The sequence below is a fragment of the Rousettus aegyptiacus genome, unplaced genomic scaffold, assembly GCF_014176215.1.
Source record: "Rousettus aegyptiacus isolate mRouAeg1 unplaced genomic scaffold, mRouAeg1.p scaffold_m13_p_15, whole genome shotgun sequence".
NCBI classification, from domain to species: Eukaryota; Metazoa; Chordata; class Mammalia; order Chiroptera; family Pteropodidae; genus Rousettus; species Rousettus aegyptiacus.
Window position 1 is genome coordinate 50,474,387 of NW_023416290.1, and position 25,390 is coordinate 50,499,776.

General features: G+C 43.7%; 1 protein-coding gene and 1 pseudogene across 4 annotated transcripts; one reads left to right on the forward strand and one right to left on the reverse strand.

Annotated features, from left to right (window-relative positions):
* Positions 1 to 217: 217 nt before the first annotated feature.
* NTAQ1 (N-terminal glutamine amidase 1) lies at positions 218 to 15,862 on the forward strand. 4 transcript variants are annotated; one of them, XM_036232998.1, is made up of 7 exons: positions 323 to 433; positions 4,004 to 4,124; positions 4,952 to 5,051; positions 6,082 to 6,132; positions 9,598 to 9,746; positions 10,386 to 10,510; positions 13,699 to 15,862. In XM_036232998.1, the coding sequence occupies exons 3-7, from the start codon at positions 5,049 to 5,051 to the stop codon at positions 13,806 to 13,808; spliced, it is 438 nt and encodes a 145-aa protein (XP_036088891.1). In that variant the 5' UTR covers positions 323 to 433; positions 4,004 to 4,124; positions 4,952 to 5,048; the 3' UTR covers positions 13,809 to 15,862. The 4 variants fall into 4 exon arrangements, with proteins under 4 accessions (XP_036088890.1, XP_036088891.1, XP_036088892.1 ...); XM_036232999.1 differs by lacking the exon at positions 323 to 433 and adding an exon at positions 459 to 3,014; XM_036232997.1 differs by lacking the exon at positions 4,004 to 4,124 and having other exon boundaries at positions 218 to 433.
* Positions 15,863 to 15,897: 35 nt separating this feature from the next.
* Positions 15,898 to 16,016, reverse strand: LOC118612173 (annotated as a pseudogene).
* Between the last annotated feature and the right edge of the window lie 9,374 nt (positions 16,017 to 25,390).

Here is a 25,390-nt window from a genome sequence, read left to right on the forward strand (position 1 = left end):
GTCTCCACCCTCCCGGAACGCGCCCTGCGCATCCCGCAGGCTCCGCCCACCCAAACCTGCTCCGCGAGCCCTGGACCCGCCCACTCGGCCCGTAGCCCCGCCCACCGGAACTTTCCCCGTCCCCCGTGCCCTAGCAACCTGCGCCGCTCGCCCCGCCCAGGTTCCGCCTGCCTGTCCCCAGGCTCCACCCCTCGAGAACTGCACCCGCGGCCCCGGGATCCGCCCACTCCGCACCGAGAACCCGCGCTGACTGGCGTACGCCAGCTCCTTTTCTGAGGCCCGCCAGTATAGCCGGTCCGCTTGGCTCTCCTCAGGCCCGTGCCTTGCCCCAAGCCACCATGGAGGGGGATGTCGCCGCCGCCACCGCAGCCGCCGCCCGCTACCAGCCGGCCAGCCCCCCACGGGACGCCTGTGTCTACAACAGCTGCTACTGGTGAGGGAGCGCGGGCGCAACCACCAGCTTCTCGGTGGCTAGCTCCACTGCAACGTCGCAGCTGGGCCCCGCCTCCTCCCGGCCCCTCCTCGGGGCTCTCTGGGCCGCGACTGGCGGGCTTCCCGGTTTGGCGGGAGGGGGAGCGGGAATGGCAGCAGCCTCGGCTCCTGAGTAGAGCGTGGGCTTTGGATGGAGGTGGGGCAGAATTCTCCAGGAATGATGGGGTCGGCATTGCATTACTTCTGCCTGGCGCTTTTCGCTTGGGCATTTTCCAGCAGAGCTTAGTTCTTGGGGGACCAGGAGGAGAGTTGGAGGCGAGGACGGAGCGCAAAGAGTCTTTGGAAATTACTCTGCCTAAGCCTGTATGGTTTCACGTTGATGTGAAGGTCGTTTTACTTTTGGAAGAGAAAGGAGGCCCAGAGATTTTGCAGTAACTTCCCCAAGGTCACCCAGTTAATAGCATCCAGGAATCCAATTGGTACAAGGCCCTCTTGTACTAGAAACCATGATCTTAATCCACATGTCATTATAATAATGGTTACACTTACATAGCACTTGCTATATGCCAAGCATTGTACTGTGTGGTTTATGGAAACGAATTCATTTAAGGCCCACAATTACCCTAGAGGGTAGGTTATTATCCCCATTTTAAAGATGAGAACACTGAAGCACGGAGTAGTGAAAGTAACTCATCTAAGGCCACATTGCTTGTGAGCGAAGGAATGGGGATTTACGAGTAAAGTTCGGTTCTGGAGTCCACACTTCGTACCCCTGTCCTAGGCCACTTCTGTGGCCGAATCACCACTCCTGGCTTGGCCCTTTTCACTCCCACACTTACTTTCCCCCACTTTCAAGTTCCTGCACAAGAAACCTTAGCGCCATCTAAACTACCTTTTCCTCATTCAGCAGGTCACCAAACCAGTGCTACCAAGAGCTTAACATTTGTTTAGCTCTGATGCATGTCAGGCTCAGTGCTAATTGTTTCTGCCTATGCCTAAGAGATATGTTCAATTACTGTCATATCCCTCATTTTACTAACGAAAAGACTGATCACTGGAAGGCCTCACACATCTAGCAAGTGGTAGTCCTGAAACGGACCTCTGTAATGCCGGAGTCCTTGCTTAAGTATTGTGCTTTATTTCTGCCCTGCCTCTTCTTGAAATGCTATTTGTTCTTCTCCCTAATGTCCATTCATTGTTTCATTCATTCATTTAATACATGTTTATCCGGCACTTGGAATAAGTAATGCACCATTCTAGCTACTAGGGATGCAGCTGCGAACAAAACAAAGTAACTGGTAAGATCTCATGGCTCTTACGATTTGGTTTGGGGGAAAGCAGACAAGTAAACCATGTTTAGGTGTTAAGTGCTATGAGAAAAAGAAAACAAGGTAAGGGATGGAGACTTACTACCTTATATTAGGATATTTTAGGAATAAACGTATTTGGACGGAGAACTGAAGAAAAAGGGGGCAAGAGCTTCATGGATATGGTGGGAGATCATTTCTGTTGGGGAACAGTAGATGCAAAGGCTCTGAGAAGGAAGCGTCCCGTGACCATTGTAGGAATAACAAGGAGGCTGGCACAGTCAAGTGGAGCGATTTGGTGGAAGAATGATAGGAGATGAATGTTTCTTCATAGACCTTGGCTAGCTGCTGGGGGGCCTGGTCCTGTCCTTCCTTACAGGCCATTCTGCCCAGCTCTCACCTCTCCTGTCAGGTCCTTAACTTTTCTGGCTTCACACTGCTCAAAGCCATTCTGCATTTGAATGTGCCAGAAAATCATCTGGGAGCTTGTAAAACATGCAGCTTGTAGGGTCCCACCCCAGAGAGTCTGGATGTGTCAGCAGCACAGTTGAAGAATCTTGAGTCTGATCTGTCGATCACATTTCAAAGAATACAGGCATAGACAATAAAGTCTATCCCCTGAGCATAGCAAGCCCTCTAAGATCTCTGATCTTCATCTGTTCTTCCAAAACCTCATTTTGCACCTGCCTTCTCTGCTCTACCCCAGGGTGTCTCAACCTGGTGTGGCTCTGTTGACATCTTGAGCAGGTTAATCCTTTGTTGTGGGGCTGATTTATGTGTTGTAGGATGTGTAGCGGCATCCTTGGCCTATACCCACTAGGGACCCCATAGTATCTTCTCCCCATTTGTTACCACCAAAAATTCTTCAGAAATTGCCAAAAGTTCCCTGAGGGACAAAATCGTCTCTGACCGAGACCAGTGCTTTACCCTGTCTGGACACATCAGAGAGGTACACCTTATTACCTTTGCTCCTGCAGGTTCTTCTAGCTAGAAACAAATGTTGCTTCTACTACTGTTAGCTTCTGTCAGATGTTACTTATCTTTCAAGACCCAGCTTAATGATAATAGTGGCGGCCAGTATTTGTGTGTCACTGTGTGGTTTGCAGAGCGGTTTTGATCCTGTTGTAATTGTTTTGTGTTTTTCAATCATTTGCTGAGCACCTGCTGTGTGCCACGTTCCTCCTTGAACTCAGCCCATCACCAGGAACCCTTGCAGGATGTCGGCCCTTAAGCTGTCTTGTTAGTCTTGCTGGTGCCACAATAATCAACTGACAGGTTGGACATTCTTATCATCATTCTTCACTTTTTAAAACCAGTTTAATGGGTGCTGAGACTAACACTAAAATGGGTCTCTTTCTGTTCCAGCTGACTCCCAATGTTTCCAAGTATATAAAGCTCTCTTTTTTATTAACATCATTTCATGAGATCCTCCTACATGATACCGTATTTTTGAAAAGAAATGGATGTAAAATGGGACAACAAATTCAGTAACTCTTATGTTTAAATTCGTTTTTTCTCTGTAACATTCATACATTTTTGAAAAGTAATAACAAAGTACGTACAAGCCACATGTATATTCAGCCTACCAATAGTGCTTGTGGTACATATAGATTAATGAACTTTTTGCCTTAACTCTATGCTCATCTTTGGCATGGGGAGAATAGGAACAAATAAGGAAATACCACTGCCTCCATCTCCCCGCATCCCTCAAAATTAACAACTTCCTCTTACATGCTTTTTTAATGCATCTTTTATGGCCTTCTTGGATGCATGCTTATTTATGGATCTGTATGTCTCCTCTCACAGTCCAAAAGCTCTAATTTATCATATCTTCTAACCACTTAGCACAGTGCTTTGTACTTCATGGGCTCTTGAAGATCGGGAGCCTTGTGGTCAACCCTATAGGCAACAGATAAATGTCTCCTTAAAGCTCTGTCTTAGAACATCCAGAGTAAATTTTAGCTACTACATGTTATATGTTCCATTGAAACTACATTCTTGTTATTCCACACTACATATGCTATGGAAGTGGTTAGTAATCTGTTGTTACCTCTACCACCACTTTTTCCATAAGATTTCTTAGGTATTTTAGAGAAAAAGAAAATCATGGCAGAAAAATATGGACTCTCAACTTTGGTACTTTAAGCCTAGTTGTATGGTACATCAAGGCAGGTAGACAAGGGCAAGACTTATAAATTGGAAGTGTGTCTTTTCATAAAATGGTGACAGTCCTCAATGATCTTCGTGCCTTGCTTCATTTTCAGGTAGCGTGCCTGGAAATTAGGCTTCGACAGATTGATTCACATGAGTGGACAGAGTGTTGGTGTAGCTGATTTTGAGCAGAGACGTGTGACTCATTAGGAAAAGGAACCTAGAGGCTGAGCTGTGAGTACGGCCAGCAGTGACCGGGCCTGCCTGTGCAGGAGTGTGACTGTGGCTGCCAGTCTGGTTTGGTTTGGTGCGCTGGGCAATGCTTTACTCGGGTGGTTCTGATCACTGCTTCAAATAACTAAAGGCCTCTCCTACAAGAGAGAGATTCATTGAGGCAGAGGTATAGGAAGATATATCTTAGTTCAGTATGAGAACTTTTTAAAAGTCAGGACCTGCTCCTAGCAGAGGGACTTAGGGAAAGAATCCCATTCACGGGGGCACCCCTAGAAGAATTCCTAGACATAAAACCACTCCAGTCCTTTCCACTCAGGAGCCCTCCTTCCCAAAACCCCCACCCTGCCCCATTCCTTAGGGGAGCGGGAAACCAACGTTAAATAAGATTTATCAAGTGTCTGTCATAAGATGTGATGATGCCCATTTTACAGATGAGAAAAGCAGGCACTCAAAGAGGTCATGATGTTCAAAGCTTCATATCTTGTAAGTGGCTGAGTTGGAATTCCAGCTGAATCTTAAGTCCCTGGACCCAAAGCTTATAGAATATTGACGTAGCGTTTTATCAGTTGCAGAATGCTTCCATACACAGACACTGATGGGGGAGGTAGTGAGCTCCTTGTCTGCAGAGGAGTCCAGGCCCTGTATAGTGTTAGATTAACTACTTGTTGGAGATGTTTTAGAGGTGGTTTGAATGTTAGCTAGTAGTTGGCTAAAATGGCGTTTAAGGTCTCTTCCAACTTTTAAATGTCATCAATCTTTTGTTCAAATTTGAAAGACACAAAGCATTCTTGCTTAATTTTTTTGATTACACAATTATTTTATTTCAGTGAAGAAAATATTTGGAAGCTCTGCGAATACATCAAAAACCATGACCAGTATCCTTTAGAAGAATGTTACGCTGTCTTCATATCTAATGAGCGGAAGATGGTAAGTTGGGGAATGATTGCTGAAAGAAAACAAAGAATTTAGGATGGCATTATAAGCTGAATATAGCAAGGGTTTAGTACTGTTTTAAAATGTGCTTTATAAAATACAGCAACATTTTAAAGTTTGTTTTTTAATGAGATTTTTTTCTCCCTTCTAGGGCACGGTTGAGTTAGGGAGCATTTAGTTCTTTAGTTGTAGGTAAGGAAGTATGTGGTGATATGTTCACATAGATTAAGTCCCTTTTCTTTAGGTATTAAGTTAGAGCTTTTAAAATTGCTTAAGTTGGAGACACATACTCTCAGGTTTAAGGTAAAGATTTCTTTGTTTTTGGAGTTTAAATAGAACTACAGTAAACTTAAATGAAGTTTTAAAAAAGTAAGCCCTTTATATTTTGTAAAGCACTTTGCAAGCATCACCTTAGTGGATCCTAATGGGAACCCCGTGAAATGGGCAAGGTTCAGACAGCTGTCTCTGTTTAATAGCTGTCAGGGAGGTCCCATGAATAATTAAGTGGTAAAGAAGGCTGGAACCTGCCAGGCTTTCTGACTCCTAGCTCAGGTCTCTTTCTGCTCTCCGGAGAATGTCGTGTAATACATTTTTGCTCTGTCGTTGTTCAGGACACTTGGAAGGATTTGTGGAAAGATCTGGATTTCTTCTTACCTGTTCATTCTATTACTTTGATTGTTGGTTGCTTATAAATATTTTCTTTTTATGTATTGCTTTAAAGAATTTTTTTAAAAAATTTATTATCATTTAGGCCTATGGCATCTAATCTTCTTAGGTGGTCTCCTATCCAAGTACCGGCCAGACCCTGCTCAGCTTGCTTAGCTTCCGAGATCAGATATCGGGCTTGTTCAGGGTGGCATGGCCATAGTCCTTGGACCATGGCTCTACTGGGGCACGAACCCAGGACCTTCTGCGTGTAAAGCAGGTGTGCTAACCACTACACTATGGAACTACGTCCTGCTTTAAAGAATTTAGTAGTGGTTTAACTGAAGTCATGGCTTATGAAATTTCCTGTGTTTTATAGATACCTATCTGGAAACAGCAGGCAAGACCTGGAGATGGACCTGTCATCTGGGTAAGATGGTCAACAGAGAGAGAGAGCTTCCTAGCGTTAGTCATTGTCTCTGAGTGGTCTTCATGTTTTGGTAAAGCAGAAATGATAGGGCAGTAGAGAAGGGCAATGATAATTATTATTCAGTTGACCTTTTGAGAAGAGATGTTATTTGGTCCAAGATAGAAGCACTAGCAGGCATGTTTTTCTTTAGTTTTGAAATTATTACAGGAATGACTTTTAATGATCTGTGTGGAAGATATATTTGTGATCTCCTGAACTCTTATCCATTTAGCACTGGAAAGAATATATCGTCCAGCTGCACAGTAGAATTATCTGGAGACTGTGTCAAAAATACAGGTTTCTGATTTAGTCGATCTAGGGAAGGGTTCAGGAATTAATATTTTTCGCAGACTTCTGAATGAACATGACTGGCATTGGGAAAGCACAGATCTACTCCAACATGTTCATTTTTCAGGTGAAGAAATAAGCCCAGAAAGGCAAAGTGAGTAGCTCAGGTCATCTAGCTGACCGGTGGTAGGACTGGGTCTCAGGCCTGGATTCTTTCAAGTGCACATATGTGTGTTGTCTTAACGTGGTCCCCTGAGGAACAGAATTGTTTATGCTGATAAATATGAAGGTGAAGTAAAACTCTGTTTATGATAATGTAGTAAACATCTAGTTTCTGTTACTTATTTAAAATAAGGTTTCATTTTAATTGGCTTCATTCATTTAGCATACATTAATTGAGTGCCTATTATATGCCAGGCACAAAATAAACTGATCCCTGGCTTTATGGAGCTCATGGTGTGGCTTCCTTTACCAGCAGCTTGTCTGCTACTCTAACATTAAAGCCTAAATTCAGCAGCGCTGGGTGGGCTGGGAACGTGGGCCGAGGGAGGCAGATGGGTTAGGCTCCAGTCCTCCCACCAGAGGGCTGTGTGTACTGGATGTGCTGTTTCTTTTTTCTGTGTCCTTCTGTGGTCAGTGGGGTTGTGAAGCCTAAATGAGATAATACATTTCAAGCATTATCCTGGTATCTGACACAGTGTGGTACTGGTGCTCAAGAAGCACTAGCTTATTGTTAGCAACACTGCAAACTGCCCTAGAAATCATCCCCAGTGCTGAACCTCTCAGCCGATTTTGAGTTGTGGTCTTCTTGTCTTAGGGAAGCGTGCAGTGAACGGACCTGTGGTCGTGGTCCCCTTACACAACATCTCAAGCGGCTCAGGGTGGGAAATCCTGGTGCAGGAGGTATCTCCACACCCTCCGGCAGGTGTGTCTGCCTCACTGCTGTGCTGCTGTAGGAAATGGGTAGGCCTCCCTAAGCGGGTAGAGACACCAGACACCAAGGAGCAGATCATTCTCGGTGGCCATCCCATCCCCTAGCCCCACTGGGCCTTTCCTGGCAGTTGGGCAAGCACCACGCCCAACTCAGAGCAAGGCTGCTACTTCAATCTGCATTTGTTGGTGCCACGTCTGAGCTATGAAAGTGATTCCAAGCCGAGGCCTACTTTCCCTCGAGTTCGTCATCCGTCCGATGTGTAGGAATGCGGACCGGAACTAACTAGAAGAGTGTGGTTAGTCGTCATTTGTGTCTTTGCACAGTCGTCTCTTCTTTCTGGAAAGCACTCCTCTTCGGGCGAGATTCAGTGACGGCAGCCCTTCTGCAGTGAAACTCTCCTTGGCTGTTGGGCCCCTGTTCCCACTGTTTCTTGGTTGGCTTTTTAAAAAGCATTTATATATGTAATCTTGTTAATTTTCCCAGTAACACCGAGGTAAATGCTATAGTTACCTCTCCTTTCTAAAAGAGGAAACTAAGGCTGGTACATGAAGGGGCTGAGATTTGAACCGGGCGAGCCTCGCTGCACGCTCTCCTGACGCTTTTGTCCCAGCCCATCCTCATGCTCTTCCAGTGATAGTTGACTCATGTTTCCCACTCACTTCTTCAGGAACTTCTTGAGGGCAAGGCCCTGTCTTCCCCATCTTTGTACCTATATTTCAACAGCGCAATTTCCCGCAAATAATAGGGCATACGTACTTCAAAAAAACTGTCATATGAGTTAGATGTCAAGAGAGAAACGGATTTTGGAGAAGGCAGAAACTACTTCTGGCAGGGGGTGGGAGATTATCAAAAAGAGATTCTTGGGGGAGAAAGCATTTGAGCCAGAGCCCGAGTGGTGGGTGTGGGAGAGAGGCACAGAAGGGTGCTGCAGCCGGAGGGGAGTAACGAGAATGAGCCCAGGGGGAGGAAACCGGCCCGCCATGTCTTCGCTTGCAGCTGGAGGGTAGGATGCGTTAAGGGAGTACAGGGAATACGCGTCTGTTTCTGACGCCTGTTCTGCTTTCCTAGGCTTGGAGCCGAAGGCTCTGATAGTACAGCATCGCTGGTCTCAGTGATCTTTCCCACCTCACAGAGTCAAATGAAATAATGTTGGAGAAAAGCGCTTAATAAGCTTCGAAGTACTGGAAATGTGAGGCGGTGTTACGAATGTTGTACTAATGTGATGGAGCTACTTTTTATCTCGCAGAGCTGTTCTCTGTGACAGTGTTTTTCTTCTGAGGAACTCGGAGCACCAGAATGCCCTCACGTCTGGTGATAACCTCCCTGACCTCGCTCCCAGCAGTGCCCGCCGTCTGGGAGTGGTAGGGAGCGCATGCGTGTGTGCGGTGACCAAGCTCTGTGGGAGAAACGCTATCATCCTCCCTTAATAGTTGCAGATGAGGGCTTAGCTGACGTAAAAAAAAAGAAAACCAAAACCAACACTTTCTTTCTTTTAATTACAAATGTAGCATAAAACAAGAAATTAAAGTCCTTCACCGTCTCCAGGGTAACCTCAGCAGTCCCTTTTGTTAATAGATTAAAGGATCTTGCAGACTTTTCCTTTGTATTCATATGCATGCATATCGTACTTCTGAGTGTGCATGTGTCTTTATATATGTATATATATAGCTATGTATATAGCTTTTAAAAAGTAATATGTATATTTTGCAGTTTTCTTCTATCCAATTAGATGACATGGACAATTTTGTTTTCCACATCAATTTACCAAAATCTTTTTAACAGCTATGTAGTATTCCACCAAATGGCTGCATTGTGATTTATTAACCATTCCCCTCTTGGCGGACTTCTGGATGTTTCTGAATTTCTGCTATTATAAACAGTGATGCAGAGATTTTCTTTGCATGTATGCCTTTCTATGTATATGGCCATTTTTATGGATGATGGATTCCTAGAGGTAAAATTGCTAGGTCAGAGGGTATACATTTAATATAGATGAACATTTTTACTATTTATGTAACTGTTCTCTGTCACTGGACATTTGGTGTATTTTCTGGGTTTTATTGTTTGATTTATTTTACTTTGATGAGGAGGGCTGTATTAGTCTTGCATCCATTTTTGGTGATTTACATGCATTATATATCACATCACCTTGGAATTCACCGTTGTAAAGTCACTTGGTTAACGTCAGCAACTTTTACTTCTAGGATTACCATGTTGTCTTGCTTCATGTTTCAAGTGGAGGACAGAGCTTCATTTATGATCTCGATACTGTCTTGCCATTTCCCTGTGCTTTTGATGCTTATGTGGAAGATGCCTTTAAGTCTGATGAGGATATCCATCCACAGTTTAGAAGGTGAGGAAGTTCAGGACGGATCTTTAAACTTTCTGAAGTGAGAGCTTGACAGATATATATAGTTGTTCTGTTTGTTTTTGCATTTGTTTTGTAAAGATCGCTTGTCTTGGCATCACCATTGAGTTGATATTTGAGAATGATGTGCTACACTGAAGATTCAAAATGTTTTAAAGTTTTAAAGATGGCTCATCGTATAAAAGGTTGGCAGTCTTTTAAAAATTTGTGTGATAAGAGCCCAAACATTTTCTTAGTCATTTTGGGGATTTCTCTGATACTCTTGCTTTGGGCCGGGTGTGTGCAGTTTGGGGTGATGGAGTGGGGTGCCTTGTGACACCAAATTTTGCGAAGGCAGTCATGGCAGCACCTGAACATCCCGCGCTTTGCCCCTGATCCACATTTGAGTAAATCATGGCAGCCAGATATCTCTCTGTGCCTTTGTAGTTTTGGATTTCATCTGACCATTTCTCTTGGCTTCTTTACCAGGCGATAAGACTGCACATATTTTTTCGTGTAACTAAGAGCACAAAAATGCCTGCAGTAGTTTTGTGCACGCCATAGAAAATGAGTCTCTGTAAAAACTGAGTAAGACTTTGAGCTGCGATACCTCCCTGAGATAAATGAATGTCCATTTATTTTCAGGAAATTTAGAGTGATCCGTGCAGATTCATATTTGAAGAACTTTGCTTCTGACCGGTCTCACATGAAAGATTCCAGTGGGAACTGGAGAGAGCCTCCCCCGTCGTACCCCTGCATTGAAACTGGAGGTGAGCCAAAGGTGCCTGCTCAGAGGTTTCCGGCCCCTGGGCAGACCAGCCTTTTCCCTTAACCGAGGACAAAAATCGCATTGTCCTCGCGGTAAACCCCCTGAGTGGTGAGGAGGCACGAGGAAGTGTAGTTCTGTGTATTTAGTAGATTCAGAAACTGAGGCACAGAGAGCGGGACTGGAGGGCACAAGAAGCCACAGGAGAGGAAAGGTGTGGAGGAGCAGGACCGCGACGCTGGCTAGAGTGCTGAGTGGAGCTGCTCCCGGGACCCCGGACTCCAGGAAGTCTGCACGTGTGTGTCATTTGACAGTGACTAGTAGCACCTCGCCGTCGCAGGGTTTCATGTTATGGTGAAAAAGATCCCCAGTGCCTTATGGTGATATATGAAACGTCATTTCCCTGGCTCAGAACAAAGCGCGCCTTCGGAGGAAGCGACAGCTAGCAGGCTTTATTGTACCACTCGCCCCGTTTATGTGCTTTTAGGCATCGGTCCAGTGAATAATTTTTTGTGATTTGAGTGGATAAAGGGTTCTTCACCCTATTACGACTGTTTGGCATCCACACGAGTTGAATCATTATTTATAGTTGTAATTCACAACATCGCCATTTGTGGTGAGATCATCCCATCACGTGAGTGACTCTGTCGGTGTGAAAGTGCTCTGTAGGCTGTGCAGTGTGCCAGAAAGGTGGGACAGAAGTATTCAGAGTTAGGTAAGAAAGAAAGGAAAAAAAATACATTTGGCGTCTTTGAAGAGAGTGAACTAAAAGAGGATTCACACTCTGGTTTTTGAGGCGCCCTGTGAAAGGCTCTCAGTTTTTAAAATTTACGTGGGAGTTGCTTTCTGGTCCACCAGCCTGCTTCCCCGGGCTCAGCATTGGAGTGGGGACAGCCCCTGGGTTAGGAGAGGGCTTCGTGGTCGGCCTGCCAGTCTTAGACACCTGCTGTATAGGGTGTGGTCTTGGACATGTGCCTTGGCAGCTCTCCGTCTGTCTTTTCAACATGAGCACTAACGTGGAGCCTGGTGCATCGTAGGTGTTCAGTAAACATCACCTCATCAGCCCTCATGCTCTTCGAGTCATTCTTTGGGGTTTTGATGACTACTACCCAGCAGGTGCTATATTGCGCCAGCCCGTTTTTCAATTAGTTTAACTTTCACTATAACTCGAGTGAAGCATTATTTTTCCCATTGATAAATGTGTAAACCGAAGTGCATGGAGGTCAAGGGCACCGCTGTAGAGAGTGGCAGGGTCAGCACGCTGTGCTTGAGGAAGGTTTTTGTTTTATGAGGAGGGGATGTCTTTCCTTGCTGCATATGTAATGAGTTTATCAGAGGCTCCTGAACTTGAGATTGAAACGGAAAGGAATCTGCTCTCAAGTGTGGGGTGAATGTAACTGGTTTCTCATGTAATAATGAACCACATTGTAATGGTCTCTCATAAGGTAAATTCATTACTTTAAGCCCTGTATTTATCAAAGGATACATCCAAAGTTAAGTGGGAATTACTTCTAGCTAATTAGTAATATTTTGTTTTAAAAAAAAGGTTAAAAAGAAAAAATGGTTCAAGAAAACATGAAGCTTTAAGTTAATGCATGTTTCAGGTATTTTGATAGCACCTTTACTCCATCCCCTGCATTCAGTCGGGGATTGACCCTTCTGACTTAGAATTTAGTACATTTGATATACTGTGTATCGTGATTAAGCCTATACGTTTAATGATTTTGGCGGCCACGGGTCTGCAGGACCACTATTTTTAATTTAGCACTTAATGTATTTATTTTAAAGAAAGGACCTCTTTTTTTTCCTGATAAGAAGGAAGTTAAGATTACTGTCTGATAGCCTTGCTCCGAAGACTCAGCTCCAGTGCCAGCTTTCGATGACTCAGTTTTTGAAGACATTTGCCAAGTCTTGGGCTGAATTATAGCGTCGACCAGATTGGCCTGCGTCTCTTTCCGAGCCCTCTGCCGCTGCTGGCCCGCACACACCTCTCAGCTGCCTGCTCTCAGAGGTGTTGTGGTAACACTGACTGTTCTGAGTCGAGCTCGAGGACTGATGTCATGTAAATGGAAGCGTTTCAGTACCTCGTGGGGAGAGTGTAGGCAAATGCTCAGGTGTTTCACACTGATCTTCTAACAATTTTTAAATTTTCATTTTGTTTTTATACATTGATCTTTTTAAGTAATGAACGCCTGCAGGTAGTAATCATTTTCTATTTATTCTTTAGAAGTCCTAGAAAACAAATTCTATCGTATTTCAGAAGTTGAGGTTTCTGTTAGCAGTTTGTTACAAAATTGAGCTGACTCACTTGCCGACTTACATGGAGGCTGGCAGAGACCTCAGACAAGCAGGACAGACGCCTCCGTCCCTCCTTGGAGGCGCCCATCTTCCTTCATTTCGGGTTGCTTGGTCATCCTGCATCCCGGCTCTCTGATGACTTCGGCAAAACTTCTGGTTTTGCTGATTGTCTTGCTTTTTGTGGTGTGAGGTGGTCTTTTTAATATATAGATTCCTTGTCCAACTTTTTTTTTTCTTTCTTTTAATTTATTTGTTGACAAAACCGAGTCTGGATTCTGCTAATTGTATCTCTTTCGTATCTCTGAATTTCCTGTAAATTGACAGTTGAATCCAATAAATTGGCAGTTTGATTACTTATGCATTTTTTTTCATTTAACCTTTTATTTTGAAATAATTTTGGACTTCTAGAGAATTTGCTAAAATAGGACAGAGTTCTTGTATATACTTAGATTCTGAGTATCTAGTAAACCATTAGTGTAATTACTGAAACCAAGAAAATGATACAATTGGTACAAAATGTTGTCATAATACTATTAACTTACAGACCTAATTTAAATTTTGCAGTTTTCCCACTAATTTTTTTTTTTTTTTTTTTTACCAGGCTACTTAGTTGTCATGTCTCCTTGGTCTCTTTCAGAGTCTGTAACAGTTTCTTTTTTACTTTTATAACTTTTAAACTTTCGAAGAGTACTAGTCAGTTATTTTGTGAATGTCCCTCATTTTGGGTTTGTGTGATGTTTTGTCATGATTAGATCAAGTTTACACATTTGCAACAAGAATACCAGAGAAGCGATATGGAATAATTTTCTTCTACTTTTGATCTTCTGGGTGGTTTTATTGTTGTTAAACCAAAATTGTGCTTTCAGTGGACATTTCTTTCATGTATTTTTTTAGATTCCAAAATGAACCTGAATGATTTTATCAGTATGGATCCAGAGGTAGGGTGGGGAGCTGTCTACTCGCTGTCTGAATTTGTACATCGGTTTGGCAGTCAGAACTACTGAACTTGACATCTGGATGTAGAACCGTGGAGAAATTCTAAAACATGAACGAGTCAGTAAATGTTATGGTACATTTGGCTTGGAATTATGTTTTCCTCTTTTAATTCAGTTCAGTTGAAAAATGAGTGAACAAAAAAATAACTAAATAAAAATGTTTTTTGTTTTTGTTTTCGTTTTCTGATATCAGGTTGAAACTTGATATGGTGTATATTTGTTGAGATGTTCCTATGGCTCATTTGTTACAACATTTGGTGACTTATGCCAGTAATTGCTTTTGTTGTGATAGATGTGTGAACATCGTGTCCGTTCTGGTTGTTTATTTCTCTCCAGCTACACTGTAAGCTCCTGGAGGGCAGCGCTGTGAGTTCCGGCTCAGTGAATCTCTAATACCCATGAGAGGTCCCCGTAGATGTCTGCTAGTGATTGTGTTGCTGCTTGCAGAGGGCTGATATTGTGAGCTGAATCAGCAGTAAGGATTAGTCTTGTCGGACTATTATGTTCTTTAAAAAGATTGCAGCCCCTTCAGGCTTGAGTGTTATTTGACCTATTTATATGTTTTTTTTCCCCAATAAAATTGATTTAATTTTATTTTTAAGATTTTGTGTCACTCTTGATGACCTGAGATACCCAAGAGTATCTCAGCTGTAGATGAGGAATATTGCTTTAAGATACATATATCAGTCTTCCTTCTTGAAGATGTTTTGGAAATTTGGCTTTAATCGTATAATTCCAAATAAAAGATGTTTGATATTAAACTGGCACATAGCACTAGCTCTCATTTATGTGTTCATGATTCTACTGTAAAAATGAGTAATTTCATATAGCAAGGATATTCAAGCTTTTGACCTTAGCCTTGTGCTGTGGAGAGACAACTGAAATCATTTACTGAAGAATCAAGCAGTCTAAGGAATTACCACATATCCATTTGGTTCAGCTGACCAGGAAGATTCTGGGAGAAAGTGAATGGATTTTTGGTAAGAGGAAGACAAATCCAAACCTTAAGTTATTTTTTAATTTAGAGCTAAATATAGACCTCATACTTAGATATCTCCATTGAGTCTCAGATGGTGATTTTAAAAGTATGTGGCTCAAATGAAGACAGTACATTTTGGCAGACTGCATCATGGAAATACTTTGTCCTGAGCAAAACGTTTTGGAGGGACCAAAGGATTGTAATCTGATTTACAAATTGCATTTCTCCCCTCCCCCCACCGCTTTGGCTATTTATGAGCAAGTTTCCCATCTGGTATTTAAAATCATGTCTGGTACAGACAAATCAGACAATGTGTGTATGTAACTTTGAACTGCCCCGCCACCTTACTTTAAAATAGAAAACCCTCTCTGCTTTTAACCAGGTAGGGCACAAGGTTTATGCTTTTGAGCCCATTAAAATATCCAGCAGCCATAGTCTTGGCTTGTTGGAAGCAACAGAAGACAATTTGTTGTTTCTTCTATCTAACACTCCTACAGTGCCCTTTGGGGAATCCTTCTGTCCTCTCACTTTTCACATAGTCCTGGTGGCCCAAAGGTAAATGCATGTAGCCTAAGCCAGGCCACATGTGGACCCTCCCTCTGGACAAGTCTAAGAATGACCTGCCACAGTGTTCTCTGGGTTTGCTCTATTGAGTTCAGAGAGAAAAATTCTCTCACTGTCGGGATTGCAAAGCTCGGGGCCTGGGAGTTCGGGGCAGCTTCGGGCACCTTGCTGTCTCAGGAGAAGCGTCCGACTGCAGAATGCAGCCCCCGGTGCCGAGAGCAGAGCGACAGCCCCACGGGCACTGCTGAGCATCCACGTCTACTTTGTTTCAAGCCGGCCCCAACTTTTGAACGTTCTAATTGTATAAACCAGTAGATGCCTCTTTTTCTTTGGCTTGTGTGAGTTGGATCACTGTAAGTTTCAATGGAAAGGTGGATTCCCTTACGAAATATTTTTTCAGTTGTTTATCAGGCTTTGAAACTGTTATTTTTGCCTTTCTGTGCGTAATTTTTCTCTGAGGTCAGATTGAATTTTCTTTATACTCAAGATGTGAGAGAACTGAATAAATGCTGATAATTACTGTCTGTTTATTTTATTTTATTTTATTTTACTTAACGCCTACAGCACCTGGTATTCCTAGGTGGTCTCCCATCCAAGTACAAACCAGGCCCGACCCTGCTTAGCTTACGAGATCAGGCAAGATTGAGCATGTTCAGGGTGGCATGACCCTAGGCATTACTGTCTAGAAAGAGGAACTCTCAAGAAAAAGAGGGGACTGAAATAGATTTCGTGAGTTGACTATGAAACAGAAATAAGATATCTCTGAGACTCTGACATACAGTGGAGCAGAGAAGCAAATACAGGAAAGTGGTTCACAGGGCCGCGGGACTGAGGAGTCCTGATCAAAGGTATTACACGGCTTCTAAGAAAGAGTTTGTCCTTCAGAAGAGTGGTCAGTGATAAAGACAAACTCTTTTGTGTATGTGGTTTTACTAGGTTTAATTTTTAATTACTTTCAAAATAGATGGTGCATGTACATTGAACAAATTCAAACTATCTAAAAAGGTATGTTGTGAAAAGTAAGTAAACTTCCTTCCATTCTGTCCTTCAGTTTTCTGATTTCCCTACCCAGAAACAGTTTATGTTTTTAGTTTTCTTTATATCCTTCGAGGAGTTTTTTTATGCCCATGCAAGCATATAGGTGTTATGTATTCAATTTTTTTTTTCTCCCCACAAAGGGTAACATTCTAAACATACTGTTCTGCATTTTATGTTTTAAGGTTAATATATTTGAATATTTTCTAATCAGTACATATTGAACTTCCTCATTCTTCTTAAATGTTATGTGTGTTCTGTGGTGTGCATGGTCCAAAATTTAATAGTCCTTTTTAAGTTGCTTTTAGTCTTTTGGTATGACAAAAGAGTCTTCAAGAGATATTTTTGTCCTTGTGTCTTTATAATAATTTCCCAGATAAATTTTGTAAGTGTAGGCTGCTAGTTGTCCCACTGAATCCATTCTCCATTTTTTTTTCTGGAGAAGGGGTAGCAAATGTTTTCTCTAAAGGGCTAAATGGTAAATATTTTAGACTTTGCGGGCCTTAAGGTCTGTCATAACTGCTCAGCTCTGCCCCTGTAGCAGGTAAAGCAGCCATAGATAATGTGTAAACGAGGGTGTGGCTGTGCTCCAGTAAAACTTTGTTCACAAAACCCAGGGGCTCAAGGATTCGACCCTTGGGCTATAATTTACTGTCCCTTGTTCTAGGGTACTAGAGTTATACCTGACTTGCGGCTGCTGGCCAGGGACCGCATATCCCAGTCTCCTTTGCAGCAAGGTGGGACCATATGGTCAGGTTCTCACCATTGGATTGTAAGGGGAACTATGTGCTCACTTCCAGGACTTAGTTGTGAAACATTGCTCCCTCCTTCACACCTTTTCCCCCTTTCTTATGGGATGGCATGATGATGAGTAGGAAGACCTCAGAAGCTATCCATTGAAGATAGGAGAGCCACCATCAGCCTAGATTCCTGAATAACCCAAGGGAGCCGAGTCGCATGCCCGCCTGAAAAGTATAGTGTGAAAAGTATAGTGTGAAACTGTTCATTACAAGACAGTATGTTTAGCTAAATCACAGAATTATTGGTCAGTCTCAATCCAGCGGTTTAGCCCTCTCTAAATAATGTAGGGCTCATTCAAACACTCATAACAGGCTATTTTGATTGGGTCAGAAATAAGACTTTGTTAGATCCTCTGTGTATTCTACAATGTCCATGGAATTACTGTTCCTCACAGAATGTTCAAGAACTTTGGACACACTTGTCTAGTTTTACATCTGGTTTAGGAGCCCGTGGGAAAGAAGCCAAGTGAACCTCGTTCTCATTTCGGATTCAGACACGTTGAGGCCTGTCTGATAGGCTAGGGATCCTCAAAGCAATCTGCTGGATGAGAGAAAAAACAGGTGCCTGAGAGAAAACGACATCTGAGTGAAGAAGACGTCTGGCTGAATGTACCAGACTGGATGACGAGCCCCGGAGATGAGAGGGCTCTCCGGCGGTAGGTACGGTATGAGGTGGGCCTCCTCGTTGCTGCCCGTCCGTGCAGTGCACCCTTGGCCTCACGCCTTCACCCTCTTGAAAACCCCGTCTTTGGGGAATGAAAGGAAAAAACCGTGTCACTAGGGGCCCATCATGGCTCTGTGGGAACCTTGGAAGTGGCTAGTCTTGGGCAGTAGAAGGAGAACAGTGGAGATCAGTGGCCTGGCAGGTTAAAATTTTGGTGGTTGAACGGTCGGCTCTGAGCAATGGAGTGGAAGAAACATGATAACATCTGTGGGCTGTGGCTCTGAATCTCTGTGAGTCCTGATTTCATGAGGTCTTTGAAGTAGGAAATGACATTGCATAGGATTCACAAGCTAATAGGGGCTTGAGCACATCTGAGGATTTATAGAAATTCTTAGTAGAGTATGCTTATTTAAAAAGCTGGAGTTAGTGTTGGTGAATGTTTAAATCATGAATTATATAAATGAGATCACTACAGATGTGATCTCATTTATATGGGATCGCTGGTGGTTGGAAGCCTGAGACATACCAGATATACACCATTCAGGGAAGAAGTCTTGGTCATGTGCCCTGAATAAGTTACAGAGAGGCAGGTTTCACCCATCCTTTCCTACTTTATCTGTCTATCTATCTGTCTGCCCATTTATCTATTCCTTCTTTCCTTCTTTCCTTCCTTCCTTCCTTCCTTCCTTCCTTCCTTCCTTCCTTCCTTCCTCCCTTCCTTCCTTCCTTCTTTCTTTCCTTCTATCCACTCACCCACCCACCCATCCATCCACATACCCACCCAGCCAACATTTATTACATGCCTGCCTACCATTTGCAAAGTTAGGCCCCCTGAGCAAGACAACTGCCCTAAAAGAAGACACATGCGGAGTGCTGAGGTTCAAGGGACAAAGCGCTGCCACACCACTCTCGTTCCCAAGTAAAGCAGAGGGCCAAGCACTGTTCCTGCCTGGTGACTCGGCAGTGAGGCGGTCAAAGCCCCTGCACTCACAGAGCTCACGTTTTGGTGGAAAAGACAAAATAAACATACACTATGTGTGGAAGGATGGTGGCTATTAACTGAGTTGGGGAACATTGCAGGTGAAGCAGTTTTGGAGAAGGAAATTGAGTTTTATTCTGGACGTGATAAATTCAAGAAGTCAGATGTCTAAGAGGAGATGTCAAATAGGAGTTGGATAAAGGAGGTCGGGATTCAGGAGGTTCAGGCTGGGAAAATACCAGGAAAACAGTGGTAAAGGGAGCATAGAACGGGAGGAGCACATGGGTCCGGGGAGCTGCTGTGTGCTTGGCGCTGGTGCAGTCCTTCCTTTATGATGAACAAGTTAACCATTTCTGCACCTCCGAGGAGACTGCTAATGAGTGACAGTAAAGATCTGTCCTCCCGGTCACTCTCCCCACGCAGTGCGAGCCCTGCTCAGTTCTCACTCTGGGTGGCTACCCCCCTCCCTTTGACTAGACCCATCCTTCGGTTCACACTCCTTCAGCATCGGCTTGGAGGAGAGACAGCTGCGCAGCCCGCAGAGCTATTTCATCCAGGTCACGGAGGAGCCTTAGGCACCACCCCTAGTCGACTCCCTGCTTTTTCTCTTGTCCCCTTCCTGCCTTGCAATGTTTTCTCAAAGCAGCCAGAGTGATCTTTTAAAAATACAAATCACTCCATCTTATTCCTTTGCTTTAAAAGAACAACAGCCACCACAAAACCCACCTACAGTGGCTTCAACATGTGCTTAGGATAAATCCACTGTTTTCATCCGGCCCACAAGGCCCTGCGTGGCCTGGATTGTGGCTCCCTGATGCCAGCTGCACCGTTCCCGGCCCGTTCCCTGTCCTGCCTCCCCCGTCAGGTGTCTGTTCTTGAGCAGGATGAGCTCATGCCCTCCCTAGGGACTCCCATTCTCTTTGCCCTGATCTGACCTTCCCCCCCCCCCCCATATCTTCTATTGACTGACATCTCCCAGACATATAGGTCTCAGCTCCCAGTCAGCTAATACTTCCCCAATCAATTATTGAAAGCCGATCATTACAATCAGTGTCAGGTAACATCACTAATTTTTTTTCCTTCATAGCAGTTATCACTAACTGAAATTATCTCGTATATTTATTTGCTTAAAAGCCTGTGTTCGGTCTCCTTTCCCTAAACCGGGAGCTCTCTCTGTGCCTTATTTTCCACTGTAATGCTAGTGCCTGGAACAGCATCCGACACAGCGTGGGTACTCAGCTGTCCCCTCAAACATTTAACGAAGGAATAATTCCCGTCAACAAAGGAGTCTGAAAGATCAAGTCCCCTTCCACTGGCTCTCTGGATAATGCTGGAAACTGCTGCTAAATTTTTGCTCTTTGAATGCTTCCCTTTGGCTAGATTTTGTTGTTGTTGTTGTCGATCATGCGGTCCTTTTCCAAACAGATTTCCTTTGCAGTCTCTCGAGCCTCAACACCAAGCCCTACTCTTTCACCTTGTGGCCTGAAAAGCGCGTTACAAATGGCTTCTGCAGGGAGCAAAGATGATCATGAGTTGATTTGATTACCGCCCCTCTCACACTCTCAGTGGGCACCTGACTTCAGCCTCCTGTCATAAACCTCTATGGAAAGCACCTTGTCCTGTGTCTGATTGGGACAGTTAGGGCTCAGGTTACATTTTCTTCCTTTCCTCCAAGCTGACCACAGCTTAGCACTGGGAGAGTGAACTGTCTCACCCTCTCAGTCTGAGGAGAATGTAGCTTTGGCCGTGAGCTACAGCAGGCGTCTGTTGGGGCCAGGCTTTTAATAACATCCGTTAGTTATCAAGGGAGCAGTTGTAGTAGAATTTCACTTGCAGTCAATAGGCAGTCTTTCCCAAGGTTTCCATGGCGACCTGGAGTTTTAGAGCAATTTCTGGAAAGAACATTGGAAAGAAATTGAGGGACAAAACATTAATACAGTCACACTGTTCTAGCACACACAATTTCTAGAACCATGGATGACGGATGAGTCACTTTCCCCTCAAGACCCACAGGACGCAGAGCTGTGTGTGACCTCGGGGCCACACACCTAGTTCCTACACTCAGGGTACAGAACAAATCAGGTTTGAGTTCTTATTCCCCATTATAGATGTACTTTTGTTAGTCACTTGCTATGTAACCTTGAGGAAGTCACTTAACCTCTCTGTACTTTGGTTGTCTTAAAGAGTTATTTTGAAAGAGCTCGAATGAGATTGTGTATGTATCTGAGAGAGAGAGAGAGAGAGAGAATGTTTCATACTCTGAACCGCAAAGTGTTTTAAATAGCTAACATTTACTCTGTGCCTAATATATGCCAGAGAGCCCTTCCAAGCCCTGTATGTGTATGAACACGTTTAATCCTCAAAACAATAATATAAGGTAGATACTATTATTCTTCCATAATACAAATGGGGAAACTGAGGCACCGTGACTTTTGGATAAAGTAACTTACCCAAAGCCACATAGCTAGTGAGGCAGGATTTGAATCCAGGTAATCCTACTCTTGGGCCAGCTGCTATTACTCATTTTACCCGTTTCCCAGTACCCCTCCACCCCTATTCTGTAGTCAAATTCCAGTCACTCGAGAGGTGTTCTCTACTGTGGGGCGGGAGCAGGGCACCCAGCTTCCCCACGGCCTGAGCGAAGTGTCCTTCAAAGCTATTCACCTGAAGTAACCTGCCTTGTAGTTACTGCAAGGAACATTTGTCAGTGAATTTCAAACTTCGTGAGCTTAAGATTTATTTTTTATTGAAGAAATGATTTAAATCTCCCCCGCATCAACCTCCCCTCTCCCTTCTCCCTTCTGGTACCTAGTAATCCATTGTCCATGTCCATGAGTCTGTTTGTTTGTCCTGTTCATTTGTTGCTTTTAGGTTTATATCCCACATATAAGTGATAGCATGTGATTTTCATTTTTTTTCTGTCTGGTTTATTTCACTTAGTATGATTATTTCAGTGTTCATCCATGTAGTTGCAAAATGGCAGTATTTCATCTCTTAAGGCTGAGTAATATTCCATTGTATATATGTACCACAGCTTCTTTATCCAATCATCTATCGTAGGACACTTCGGTTGCTTCCATGTCCCTGCCACTGTGAATAATGCTGCTATGAACATCGATGTGCAAAGATTTGTTGGATAGTTTGTTAAAAAGAGAAAAAAAAAAAAAAAGAAGATGCTCAGATCTCTCCCTGTGAGGTGCTGATTCAGTAAGTATACCAGTTGGGCTTCAGTTGCAGGTGATGAAAGAAGTCATTTTTGCTACTCGAAGCCAAAAGGGATTTGATCCAAAGTCACAGAAGAGAAGCAAACGTTTGGAGAGGGGGTGAATCGGTGCACCAGTGAGGATGCCTGTCCCTTGGAGCCTTGGACCCATGAGTTCTGGCAGCACCCTACCAGCTCAGAGCATACGTTGCATCCTGTAGGACAGAACCCCAGCATCACCAGGGGGTGTCTCCAAGCTGGTGCTGTGCCTCAGCCTTCAGTTCAGAAGATCAGCTGCTTCTGAGGTCTGGGGACATGGTAAGGCCAGAGACTGCTGGGGGCACCAGCATGTGGACTCACTTTTTCTGTAAATGGATCCATGATCAGAAGCAATGTTGGCTTTGAGTAAGTTACTGTAACTCACTGTATTTAGTTCCGTGAGTCTCCAATGCCAAATTCCAGAGGCTGTGACATTCTTTTTCATAGTTTCCTGTAATCTGACGGTGGTTCTATTTCCAGATAAACACTTCAGTTAATAATCATGCTGTTTGTTCCTGATGCTTTTGAATGTTGAGTGAACTTATATATGGCTGGGATTTTTATTTCAAAACTTGGAACCTAAGATGCAGATCTTAAATATCTAAGGTGTTAGGCATTTTAAAGTAAACAAAGTTACAAAAAGGTATTGTGGAACTTGATTCAATGATGATCTCATAACAGGAAATAATTATTTTGGTCAGTTCCAGGCAATATCAATCCTTATAGGAATTAAACCAGAATGAAAGCATATATTTTGTTTCTTCACCAAGCAGTGAAGAAGCCAGGAGTTGTTTCATGATTACCTCAGGGCTTTATTATTATTTTTTTAATACTTTTTTTTTTAAATGTCATTTTAAAGAGATTCCTTTTGCTTTCCCATCCTCTTAGCTCTGTCAATTAAATGACTTTGCCTCCCATTGAACTTCGAGGCTTCTTGGCAACTTATAAAAATGAACAAATCAACCTGGATCAGTCTCTATGGAGGGCAATCCAGATATTTATCTATAAAAATGTCTCATGAACATACCTCTTGACTTAGTCATTCCCCGTATAGGAATTTCTCTTACAGATACACTGCACATGTATAAGATGCTAGACAAACAGGGTTAGTCAGTGTAGCATGTGGCTAACAGCAAAAGGTTGGAAACCGCCCGAGGCTCACTCACTGGGGCCTGAGGAAACGAATCGTGATAGCTGGAGAAGAGAATGTTATGGAGCTGCGAGAATAAATGACGAAGGTCATGTTTCTTAAGAGGAGCGCTGACATTTTTATCCTTTTGCACTTAAGCTTATGTTATATTCTTTTGCGTGCATTAACTGTGTAGTAAAATTCAGTTTAAAAAGCAAGTGAAAAAGCATATATTAAAAGAGAAACTATATATATATATATATATATATATATATATATATATATATATGTCTGCTTGTATTTGTACAGAATACCTAAAAGAATATCCAATGTCCCAAAGAAACTGGTAATGTTGGTGGCCTCTGGAGAGGAGAACTGGGCGGCTGGGGTCAGAGCGGGGAGGAAAATGTCATCATCGCGTACCCTTTGGCATCTTTAAGAGTTGTGAGCCCTGTGGATATGTTCTGTATTAAAAACAGAATTAAAATTAAAAAAAAAAATCACACCTTCCCTCACACATTTGCCCACACAACTTGTTGTGTTTAAACAAACATAGCTTTTGACAGGTGCAGCTTAGGCGCTCTGTAGTTAAGCATGACCGTGACCAACAGTGGGAAAAGCCAGGATGTGTGATGCGCCCTGACAGAACTTGAAGATAACGTTGACAGAGAGGCTGAGGAACAAAGAAGAATGCCCCAAGTTGTTGTTCTCTTACATTGCCCTTAGCCTTTTGCTCAGTGGCTCTAACCTTTGATTTGGCTGCTGGGAATCCAGGTGATATTTAAGGCCCAGGAGCCCATGCGTGCCAGGGGGTGGGTTTCTGTGCCATGTGTGGCTTTGAGCTGCCGTGTGGGTACAGAAAGGCTCAGGAAGCCCATGAGCTCATGCTGCGAGAGAAAACCTTCTTAGTAGATATCTCTTGATTTCTTTTTAGAATCTGAAATACTGGAACCCACGGCGACAGCTCACATTTACTGGAGACTCATTTTGTGCCAGGCACTGCTGAAAGCTACTTAGGTATAAAATTATTAATCCTTACAACAACCTTATGAAGCAGGGATTATCATTATCCCTATTTATCAGTGGGGAAACAGGCATGGGCATAGTTAATACGTGGAGGAACCTGGGTCTGACTCCAGAATTATTACCTCGTAAAATGAAGATCCAGGCACAGTGGAATAGGTCCAGAGGCAAATCAGAGAGGGTGCTACTTCTCTTGCTGGTTTTGGGATTGAGAAAGGGTGATATATAAAAGTGAGAGTCTAGGGAAGTCATGGGGTGGCCTGTCCTTGGTTTGTGGGGTACCTTAACTCCTGGAGAGCCTCAGACCACCAGAGGAGACCTAGGGCTTAATCATGTAGAAAAAACGGGCTATGGCAGCATGCCGGTAAGCTGGGGAGGGATGTGGGGAAACCAGCATTTTGCGGAGTGGTCTTTGGGGTTGTCGGAGGGGAGAAAGGTGAGGCTGGAGGGGGATGAGGCCTCCACATGCAAACAGGTGGGATCGGGACTAGCAAGGCACCCAGGAGATGGGAGGACGGGCGGGTCTGGGAGATTTGGTTTTGGGGATTTGTTAGGGTTCATGTGAGCCGAAGGGTGCAAGGCAAGCGCCGTGCTCGTGATGTGGGGGTGGGCTGGGGAGGTGCTTCGTCCTGCCTTTACATTCAGGCGCATTCAGTGCTCTGTCTGGTACTCCGCTCAGGGTTTTCAGTCTCGTTTGTCCGCCAAAAGAGTTCTCCCAGAAGAGAGAGCACATGCTGTCAGCCCTCCCCCCGCCCCCACTGCCCCGAACCCCAGTCCCCATCGCAAGGTCTGCTTTGCACACCTTGACGTGGGGTGTGGAATGACTTGCCTTGGAGGAGACTATGATCAGAATGTCAAAAGCAGAAAACCCAGAGGCAAAACGGTGAGCGGAACTCAAAGAATCCATTTTCTTGGAAATCATTTGTGAGGAAAGAAATCTAGTGAAATAATCCTTTTCAGTGAGTGTATCCCTGAAGGGGTTTACTTTTCTTTTTTCTTTTTTGTTTTTAACACGTGATCAGTAATATCAGCTTTGCAGGCAAAATTGGCTAGATTCCATGAAAGACAAGTCTGTAAATCAGATACTACAGGGTGGTATTTTTTCAAACTATGTTCTACAAGGCAGTAGGACTTCTAAGAACTCTCTTAGAAGCCTCTTCAAGAAGAGGTTAATAGA